Source organism: Monopterus albus, unplaced genomic scaffold (assembly GCF_001952655.1).
Source record: "Monopterus albus unplaced genomic scaffold, M_albus_1.0 scaffold289.1, whole genome shotgun sequence".
In the NCBI taxonomy this organism is placed as follows: domain Eukaryota; kingdom Metazoa; phylum Chordata; class Actinopteri; order Synbranchiformes; family Synbranchidae; genus Monopterus; species Monopterus albus.
Genome location: NW_018128169.1, coordinates 359024 through 370353, shown reverse-complemented (window position 1 = coordinate 370353; position 11330 = coordinate 359024). Strand labels below are relative to the sequence as shown.

The window sequence follows — 11330 nt, the reverse complement described above, 5'->3', positions numbered from 1 at the left end:
GCAAGTTATGCCCAAAGCAGGGGACCCATGTGAAGTCTTGCTGAAATGCTTTTTTGTTTGCTGAAGCATTATCAGTGGTGATACCAGCCATGTATGACATGTCCAGCTTCCATGCATCTTGTATCATCTCTTCCAATGCTTCCCTTAAGCATTCTGCTGTGTGCTCAGAGTTGAGCCCAGTACAGCCCAAACACCAGCTCTGCATGTTCCAGGTTTCAGTGATAAATTGCAGTGTTACTGCCATGAACGTGGAAGCGGCCCTGCTTGTCCACAGATCAGTGGTGCATGAAAAAAAGGGTTTCCTTCCAAGATGGTTCATGACTTTTTATTTCGTTTCGTTATATAGGGCTGTGATTTCAGTGTGCATGAAAAAGTTCCGTGAAGGAAGGGCATACCTGTTGTTCAAATGTTCAAGAAGTTGTTTGAAGCCAGGTTTCTCAACAGCATACACAGGAACCTGATCCATGCATATGTACAATGCTACAGCCCTGTTCAGCTTCATTTGAGTTTGCTTCATACTTTTTTTGCTGTTCAAATAAAGCTGGTAGTGTAGGTTGTGTGTGTGTTGTTTTTGTTCAGGTAGGGACGTACTGTGGCTCCAGAGAGAGCTGCACAAAATGTGATCAACTGCCTCAAAAACTGTCTGAAAATGTTAATAACATTTTTTTTTTCTTTTTAGTCTGGGTATGTGGAATTAGAAAGAAGTGAGCCTGCTTCTCATTTCTGCTTGAGAATAGAGGCTCAAGCTACATTAGCTAATGTAACACACATGAATTGTCAACTGAACTGTCAGCATTTAAATTGCATTGTGGGTTGTGTCTAGGTTTTGACAAGAAAAAAGAATGCATGGAATCTTTGGTTCTGTTCATTTGATTTTGATCTTTTTATTTTGAAACCATCCATTGTGAGTCCAGTAATGTTATAGAAGTGCATGTCTGGAATTTGTGACTGATAAGGCGGCAAGGCAGCTTTATTTGTATTGCACATTACATACATAAAGGCTGTTCAAAGTGCCTTTATATGCTTCAAACAATGTAGGATCAGCAGTTTATATTACTTTGAGACAGGATTCTGGGATGTTATCACATTGATAATCATTTTATCTTTCGTCGCACAGATTGTAAGGTAAACAGCAGAAATATGGCCTTCAAGTTGCAAAGTAATCTACCCGGATTGGCTGCTGTGTTTATCTGATTGGGATTTTTTTTCCTTTGTGTCTTTGCCGGTTTTCTCTGTGTGCTGACACCCTCATTGTGTTGACTGGGCTCATATAAAGACCAGTGGGCTCTGAACTTCAAGAAACTGTGAAGGACATTTTCCTGCAATATTCTTACATTTTATCAAATTGAAAAAATATTAAAAGAGATTATTCGATAATCTTAGATAGTCATTAGGTGCAGTTCTAATTTCCCTGTTTCTGCTGAATCGGTGTTCATTTCTGACACCAGACAGAAGCAAATTGACAGGGTTGACATGGGTCAGTTTTCTTTATTGAAGCTGATTGAGACTGAAAAGTTGTGTGTGTGTGTGTGTGTGTGTGTGTGTGTGTGTGTGTGTGAGTGAGAGAGAGAACATAAAATCTCCAAGCCTGTCCAAACATCCCAACCAAAACTGAACATTCACTTCTGCTGCCCACACATGAGTTTGTCTTTTACTCTCCTGTCACCACATTAGTTTTCATTCTCTTCTATCTGGTGTAGATTTTCAGAAGTCTGTTCCCAGCATGCCTCATGTGCATACATGTGGATTATACCGGCGAGGGAGCAGTGTAGCAGTGCATGACCCGTAGGCTGGAACATTCCTCTCTGTGACCCGTCAGAGGCCTCCCACCCCACAGTAACCCCTCTCCCTCCTCCCTGTTTGGATCCCGAGGAGTGTCCCTGTGGTCCCTCACACCAAGCAGCCACTTCTGCCAACTTTTCATAATTAAAGAAAAACTCCCAGCCATTCAGACATCCCACTATCGATGGGATGATATTAGAGTTTTGTTTTTCTTCACTTTTTCATCTGGCAGGAATGTGCTGCTTTTCCTCAGCGTTTCATTTTCACAGCGATGGCTTTTTTTTCCAGGTCAGGATTGTATTTCAACCTTGGAACAATGAGGCAACAACATGACAGCGGCCCCAGCTGTTTTTGAAGCCTTTTGTTTTTTTAATCAGCTACTGTTCACTATAGTTGTCTGCCTGTAATGTTCAGGTACCCTCGTCCTTTCTCAAGGTGTCTTAGGAAACCTTCGTGTTGATGACTTTTTCACACAGAAAAAGGTTTGAAAAATCTGAGAACCAGCATTTGAAAAATGTGTGACCCCTTATCTGCCCCGGAAAAAGAACTGAGTGCGGGGAAACCTTGTAAAAAGACGTTTTATCAAATTTAGCATTAAGATTTGATCTGTTCCTTTTACTCTTCCCTCTGTAACACTGTAACATTGTTATTGAAGAAAAGTTATTATTCTGACGTTCTTCCCTCCTTCTCTGTTCCTGCAGGATAATGTGTGAGACGGTGCGTTATGAGAGACACGAGGCCAACGAAGTGCTGTACTAGTAAGTATTGCCATGTCTGCAGTGCCAGTTTGGCCAAACACCTACATCTCTACAAACAGACAACACGACAGTATCTTAGTTGTGTTTGATTGAAACACACTCTGGTCGTGGCTGTTCGTCAGAGTTAAGGATGAGCTGAGGTGTGCCAGCTCCACGCAGCAGAGCGACCTGGGTGACGTAAATGAAAACAGATGTCTATAAAGCACAGAGTCAGTCCTACGTTGCCTTTATGAAGGCGTGTGCGGTGTGTGTTACAGTGTCTTATGAAACCACTCTACTTGCTGCTGAAGAAAAAGAACCTAGAGGGGAATTTAACTTCGGCTTGATTCAGTAAGTGACCGTGTACTGGATCTACAGAGAAAAACTGTACTGGCGCCTAAAAGTGTTTCCTTCAGTGGGGAGAAAGCAGGCTGCTCAAAGGTGGGAATGATATGGTTCCCCCTTTGTGTGTTGTAGAGGGTTACTGCGACCAGAAAGGTGTACTGACATGAGTATGACTATGTTTGAATCCAGTCTGAAAGGCTTCCACACCTGCAGTAAGCAGAAAATGCTTCTAGTGTTTGACTGCTGTCACACATTTACATCTTCCAAACACCCATTGTGAGAATTAAGACAGTTAATTAGCTCTGTCGATGTCTCAAGAGGCTACAGAAGGTGAATTGTTCCTTCTCTGGCCCCCCCTCTATATACTGTACGTGATGATGTGAAAGACTCTACACCTCATTCGAAGCCTGTGGTGTGGGAGCATTATTAGAATAGGAATGTAGATTAAGCGGTGGTCGCATAGATTCTGGTTTCAGCAAGATTCCCTTAGGTCCCCACTAATGGTCTTAAACTTTTCTATGCATTGCAACTCAAAGTGCTTTCACACTATTTGGCCATTCACCCATTCGCACTCCCACATCACCAGGAGTTCAGTGTCTTACTCAAGGACACTTTGAAGGACACATGTGGATTGGACAAGTTGGGAATCGAACCACTAATCTTCTGGTTAGGAGACGACCCGCTCTACATCATGAGCCGCTACCACGCACGTTTATTTTCACCCCTCGTGGAGATTTCACATTGACTTTCTTTCATTGTCTTTGAGACGTACCCTAACTTTAACCATATCCACTGCTTGTCTAAACCAAACTGTTCCCCTAACCTTAAACCAGGTCATCAGCCTATAATTCACTGATTTACATGGGGGGGGGCAGCCCTCGATAAAGAGATTTGTTTTAGATTTTTTAGCACAGTTCTCATCAGAAATATGAAAACCAAGGAAGTCTGTTCGAATCTTATAAAATGACATCTCTGTTTTGGCCTCGATCCACAATAAACTTAATCTTTACTAAAACACTTTTTAGAGTAACAAAAGCTGAAAATGCTGGTCTTCAGCTTTTGTGTGGATGGTCAAAATAGAGCTTTTGGCAAATTGTGATGTAAACTTCCCCAGGCACAGATATGTAGTGCGTGTTGGGAAAGTTAAGAAACCAACTTTGTGTCACCTCTAATCTGCTCTGTAATCATCATCGCTCCCACTGTAGACATGGCCAATTACAGAATAGTGTTGTCATTATACTGCAGCAATGTCTGCCTCATAAAAAGTGAGTTGATTGAAGTCTGAGTGCAGTAGCGCAGAGATTACTGTTGGCCTGCTTGACAGGTTATGATCTGTGATCAAATTGCTGTTTTACACCGAGAACAGAAACTGGAATGTGTAACTGAGAGCAAGAAAATCCTGACTTTAGCTGTTTAACAAAACTCAGCATAGGTCTAAATAGACATTCAGTTAGGTGGTTTGTCCTACCAACTGTGACAAAGAAGTCAACTTTCCTGGTCTGTGTAGAACCACTTTGATGGACAAACTACAGTTTAGCTGCATTAGTGTGGGTGCTTAGTTTAGCCCCGGGCGAAAACACAGAGACACAGCAGCTTATTTTGTTTTTGTTTTAACGGTCCATTTAATTTACACAAGTGTGTATGCTTCAATATATTTTTCTAATTGTGTCTTGATTCAACTGTTTGTTTGAGCGTCTCTGTGTCTTTATCCAAGCGTTTGCATGCTCACATGTATTAACCTATAAACATCTGCTGGGGCCCTTCCTGATAAGAGCTGGGTGTTAAACTGCAGCCAACCAGATTGAGTTTGCAGGATCACAATCAGCCTTCTCTTGTGAAAATACAAGCTTTTAACTGCCTGTTTTCATTTCCTTGTCTATTTATAACACCAGCAATAATTTGCTGCAGAATGAAGGCTTTAAAAGTCAATGAGGGAATTTAATGTGATAGTATCTCAATTACGTACGTTGTAAAAAAGAGATGTATAGTTTTTACACCGAGGATTTTCTCAGACAACTGTAAAGATGCTTCTAAACAAACACCTTCAATTGAAAGATATTTTTAGCAAGACTATAATGACTGTTGTTAAAAGCAGCAGGCTGACAATCTGTGATAAATGTCAGTTTTGTTTTGGGTCTCTTTCAACCAAAGAGTAAGAGCTGCTCTCTGGAGACGCCATTTTGCTTCAGCATTCAGCAGGGATAAATGTCAGAGGGATGTAGGTCATTTACAAACCTGAAACCTTTTAAATGTAAATATACATTTGCATTCATAGGGAGTGTTTCATGTCACAGCTCGGCTACAGGATCTGACGCCTGTGTGCAGGTGAAAAGTGGGATACACAGGAATGATGGAGGCTGTTACCTGGGGTGGGCAACTGGCTCAACATTTCTATTGGAGTATGTGTGATTGTATATTGCAACAAATATACAATATACTGGAAATACTTTCTAGAAGTTTGTTTGAAAAACCTGTAACATAAAATAATCATGTAACACTGGGCGTCATTGACGTACTCAAATGCTGTGAAGTTTAAAAAGAAATGTATGCATAAGAAACTAATGTTGGGGCCACACAAGATGCTTTAGGAAAATAAATTGTAATGATAACTGCAAGGATGGTGTTATTAGGACTGCTGATATATATATATTTTTTTTTCCATTTTCTATTTTCTCTGTAAAATGTCAGAAAATCGGGTGAAGAAAAACATGCCATCCCAGTTTTCTAAATCTCATGTGTTGTGTCCAACTTACTTTTTGGTCCAACCCACTGTCCACAACCCAAACGCATCCAGTTCACTATCACATATGAAATGGGAAAGCAGCAGATCCTCATAGCTGGGAAGCTGAAACCACTGACTTGTTTTCTGTCATTTCAGCCGTAGATTATATTTTCTAACTCTCAAATAAGCTCAGAAGGTTAGCTCACCTGTAAGGCCATTTTAAAGACATGAAAAAAGAACATTTCTAGCTAAGCTGAAGATATCACTGCCCTTGTTTCATATAAGTTGGAACCAAATTACACTGTTTGGCAGCCATCTTTCTTCTGGGCTTTCTTCCCTTGGTTAAAGAGAAGGCAAAATCCAGAAAAATGAAATCTGGCAACATTTCTGTGGTTTTTCTTTTTCTATGGACACCCATAATGTTGGATAAAAACACAGAAATACATTCAAATGGCCTAGTTAACGAAGCACACGCTCACAACGCCACTCAGATCTCTGGCGGTGGACAGTCCTGGAGTAATGATGGGAGGATGGGAGTTTTTGAAGTAGTTCTTTTCCTGCACACACACACTCAGAGTCGCACTCTGTTTCTCATGAAAACATCCCATATGGTGAGAGGCTGAGACTCTCAGGGTTTAGCCTACCTTCCAGAGATTACAGTGCTAAAGCCCTCCTGAGATGGAGGGTTAATATCTTCTGGTCGGGCTTTCACCTCTTCCATGTTAGCTGTTTGAATGCAAAACCTGTACCAGTTCTGTAAACTTCAACAATGAAAATGAACATAAGAGTAAAAAATCAACACTTGGAGATGTCACCTTAGGCTGTGATGGACACTTTTCTCTATTTTCTGCCAGTTATTCACCAATTGATTGCAACCGATTGACAATTGAAACTGAATACGGTTCTTTCTTCTTTGATGAAGTGTTGTCATGGTAGAATAAACTATCTTATACACTAGGGGTGTGATGATACGCTTAGCTCACAAGATGATACACGATATAGGGTTCACGAGAACGAGACAAGATAATATTATTATTTTTAGGAAATCTTTGACGAAACGTATGACTGCAAAATAGTCTTTTATTTGACCAAAAGTCAGAAAATACAGGTGCATTTTGAAATGTTTTAACTGATCCTCTTGTAATGAATGTCACTTCAGCTCTACTTTCTGAGTAGAAATGATCATATGCGGTAAAAGACAGAACAATATGTAAGCACCGTAAAAGGTTTTGCCACAAACCCGACTGACTGGCTTCTCTCCTGTAGGATTTCACATGAGTCTCTTCAGACCTTATAACTGTGCACGAGCTTCTGAATTCTAACTGAAGCTGTTTGTGATGCTGTTTTCACCCTGACAGCACCTCACTGGATGGTGACATCATCCGGCAAAGCTGCTGCGTTGACCAATCACGTATAGGGGACAATGGGGGAAGTGGACGCTCATGGGAAGAAGAATTTTTTTATTTACGTTGTTAGCATGAGCATTCACTGCTATTCACTGTTGAATTTGGGCCACAATTAACCCATGATAACGACACACGATGTGTTTTCACTAGTACTGGATGTTACACTGCGTTTTTTTTTTATATCTATCAGTGTCGACCACTGTAGTGGAATTGGTGGTAAGGTAGAGTAGGCTACGTTAGCAGCATGGATAACCACAACACAATGGAAACCCACGGGCTAGAAACGGGAATGAAGCCACTCAGGTCGACTCATCACAACATGGCCGTATTGTACACACCTACACGTTAGGTACTGATATTGCAAGACAGCTTTTCACTTCAACAAGAAGCATGGTCACATTATCATGAGATGTTGTGGCACGAGATTTTGTCACACCTCCGATTTTTGCCACCCTGTGTGACTGGCGTGCTGAAATCCTGTTTGACAAACACGTATCTTAGGAACATCAGATGTGGCAACACATTTTGTATAAATAAATATTTGACTTGGTTTAATGGTATTTCCTTGTTTGCCACTGCAATCCCAGTGACCAGTCAGTTTATATAATTGTTCATCCCAGTACAGACTGTACCATATGTGTGGACTAGTCACGGAGACATTAGTCATTTCATAAATATCCGGTGGAGCTGCTTATTAAGTTAAAAATGGCACAAGGAAATAAATAATATTTTTGTCTGAGAAGAAGGAAGTTTCAGACAACTTCCCTAACATAGTACTTTAGTTCTGTGCAAAATCCCAAGTATGCAGGTCTAGAAATCTAAAACTTTATTCAAAGTGTGTAGATCCTAGACATTTAGAAGTAGAGTGAACGTCTCCCGCCTGCTCACTGTGGTTTGACAACCGAAAACATGGAATGAATGCGTCATTTAGTATTGTTACCCATGCTATTGTGGCATTGAGTGTCTCTCGAGGGTTTCATTGTGAAAACATCATAATTTAAAATGGTCATATTTTTAGTTTAGCTTGTTTACATTGGTCATTGTGTGTCTCAGGAGACGCACCTCGTTTGCTCTGAAACTCTTGTCATCAGACCACCCTGTCGGTCTAAATCCTGTGTATTTTAAATCTTGTGCTTTGTTGTCATTGGCTTTACCTTCTCATTGTTTGGAGTCCCACAGACTGGCTGAATGTGCAGAACAATAATAGTAACTGCAAAGTCAACCAGGTTTTCTTTCTTCCTTTTTTCTTTTTTCTCTTCTTTCTTTCTTTCTTTTGTTCTTTCTCTTCTTTCTTTCTTTCGGACTTTATTAAATACAGAAAAGTACTGGCGTGGTAACTCCTTCCAGTGCCACAGACTGGGCTTGCACATTTGATGGAGATGAAAAACTACACATATATTACTGTTTTAGCCAAAGAGACATTTACAGATAGAGAAGGGATAATTAGTTGATTAACCAATCGTTTCTTAACAATGCTAAACATGCAGCCTCTCAAATGTGAGTGTGAATATGATGTAATATGTGACAAACTATGTTAAATATTTATTATTTGATACTTCACATTTTCAAAAGAAGCATTGCATTCTTGAATATAACTTTATTTTGTCAGTGTGAGACCTGAGCTTACAAACGTCTTAATGCTATACTCGCATTCCTCGTAGGTTTACTCCCCCTGGCACTCATGTAACCTTTTCGCCCATTGTTAAAGGTTTTCTGGTGGGGGTTTAGTGGATGGTTAGCATTTGATGATTGCTCTCAGTACAAGCGACCTAGTTCAGTCAAGCTGTCAAGTCTCCTGTCTCCTACTTTTTTCGTGTTTGCATCTTCTTTTCTTCCTCCTCTTGGTGCATCTGTGTGTTAGCAATTAATAACTGAACATTTCATTTGTGTCATGTCCACATGCAAAGAAGAACCACAAAGGATGGAATGAGCCTGAAGGGAGGCCGATAGAGATCAGTAGAGGAAAAAGGACAAGAAGAAGGGATGCTGTTGGAGGGAGCGAGGAAGGTTTTGCAGTGTGTCAGTAGGGTGTGTTGTCTACAGCCTCATTAGCTCTGCAAGTAAAGTATGGAAAGAAGGAGGAAGCAGGTGCAAGATTTTGTTTCTAGCGATTAAAAGTGACAGGAATGCTGGTTGTGAATGTGTGTGGTGGTGAGGGGTGGGGTGGGGAGGCAGGTGTGTCTAATAAAGCCACCCATGCCTTACCTCTCTGTAAGCACAAACCAGTTCCACCTTGCTGATGTTGCACGAGCCATGGTTTTTTTTTCATACCCTCCCTGGTTTCAATTAAAAAGTCTCACTCAGAGCAGGTGAAAATGTTCAGCGATACGCACGCAAGCTGCTGCCTTATTAGCACCAGAGCACTTTCAATTACAAAACCCGGTTTCAGCTTGTGGAGCAAACACCCCTCTGCTGTGACAAGGTGACGTTTCAAAGCAGCGACTGGGAAACGGACAGCTGAGGCCTCAAACAAAGAAACACTGATTGGACATTCCAGCTGGTTCTGTTCATTCATAGACTCAGAATCAGCTTTACTGGCCACACGAGGAATTTGGCTCCGATCGTGGCTCTCAATGTGCATGTACAATGTTCTTCTGTAAGGCAACAAGTAAACAAGATAAGACTGAGAGAACAAGAAAAGAAAAGGAATGTGCAAACAAGAAAAAGGAATGTGCATTAGGAAAATAAAAAGAAAGTACTTATAAATATAAAATGTATATGCACAGTTTAGATGGAAAGCAAAAGTTAATTATAGGTTTTGTACTTTAGGTTGAAGCATTAAATTAATATCTGATGCAAAGTAATACATGTCAATGCGTCATTTGTTTTTGACATTTCAAAATCATGGTATAATTTGACAGTTTTGGACAAGTTTATACAAGTTTATTCACTTTCTTGCAGAGAAATAGATGAGAAGAACAAAACCATTCTTTTGTCTGTATAGTGTGACTGCTTAGCATAACGTAGCACAAAGAGTCGAGGGGAAACGGCGACTTTGTTGTTAGTAAAACTTGTTTGTACACTTCAGTTTTTTGTAAAGATTAAACAAAAGAGATCTAACATGCTAACAAGTGAGCTTTAGAGGTGCTGGTAGGTGGATTTTATTGCCTTTAAACAGAGCCATGCTACGCCAATCTGCTGTCTGAAGCTTTACAGTAAGTGGTTCTTCTCGTCTAACTAGAAAGCAAAGAAGCACAATCTCCAAACTATTTTAGTAAAGGACAATAATTGTGAGTATCAGTTCTTTAAAAGATGCATAATGCAGTAACATGCAATAAACCTTCACTGATTAGTCATGCATGGTTCTGTTTCATTAATTTCAATAAAAAAACTGCATTAAATAAACCAACCATTTAAACACAGGCTGTGTTGTGTTTGGAAATCGACAGGATGCTGAAATAACCAATAAAGACACCAAATTGAGACACTAAATCATAATATCTAACAAATGAATGATTATTGTGGCTTTTGTTGGAAATCACCAGAGCATGAACTAAAGTAGTTTTTTTGGTTTACTGGCCTTCTGGTTTTGTCCCCCGTTGGAGAATCCTCCGTGTTCATGTCAAGTATCAGTGTTAGGTGTCATGAGAATACTTCCCCCTCAGGATTTCTACTTCCTTTTACCGTCAAAGGGCTCTGATGTGACTCATTTCATAGAAGAGGGCCACTAAAACCACAATTAAACGAAAAGTCTGTTAAATATTATTTGAATACTATTAAAGCTACACTGTCAATGTTTCTCTCCAGAGAAATCTGTTCAGAAGTAAAATCCAGGATAAACTGAGACCTAGTAGAATCGTGTTGGTACAACAGCTGTTTCCTCTGTGATATTTGAACTGACCTGCACTGTGATTGCGTATGTAATGTTTGTCCTTTGAGTCCGTGCTGGCCCAGCTGCATATAAATGTAAGCAAGCATTAACTCTTTTTATCCGTCTCTGTAGCGTTTGTTTACATAGGCACTAGGTTAATGTACGGACTCTTTGATAATCCTGCGTGTAGAAGATTGAGTTCATCTCAGCCTTGTAAGATGATCTCTTTGTAATCCTTCTGGTAGCCATGATGCCATGCTTTAATAACACTGACAGTCTGGATTTAATATCTGAAATATATGAGATATAACGAGTTGTTTATCTTAAGAGAAATTCTTCTCAGCAGAAACTTTGACGTTCCTAAATAAGGCCTGTGGTTCACTTGTCAAAAAGGTGTCTGCTCAGTGTGGCGGTAATGTTTTTGTGTGTTTGTTAACCAGTCATGTTGTACAGACTTGACAGGCAGCTGCATCATCCTGGGGTCAGTCTGAGTTTACTTGGTCTGCGGTGCCCAATTTCCTCATCTC

At 40.3% G+C, this 11330-nt stretch overlaps 1 protein-coding gene across 10 annotated transcripts in view; it reads left to right on the top strand.

The window, feature by feature from the left end:
- The window catches only part of rapgef2b (Rap guanine nucleotide exchange factor 2b), a 110052-nt gene that overhangs the window by 26827 nt on the left and 71895 nt on the right, over positions 1–11330 (top strand). For all 10 annotated transcript variants that reach the window (XM_020622834.1, XM_020622828.1, XM_020622829.1 and 7 more), the window contains exon 3: positions 2484–2540. In XM_020622834.1, coding sequence (XP_020478490.1) covers positions 2484–2540 — 57 coding nt within the window. The remainder of the gene's footprint in view (positions 1–2483; positions 2541–11330) is intronic.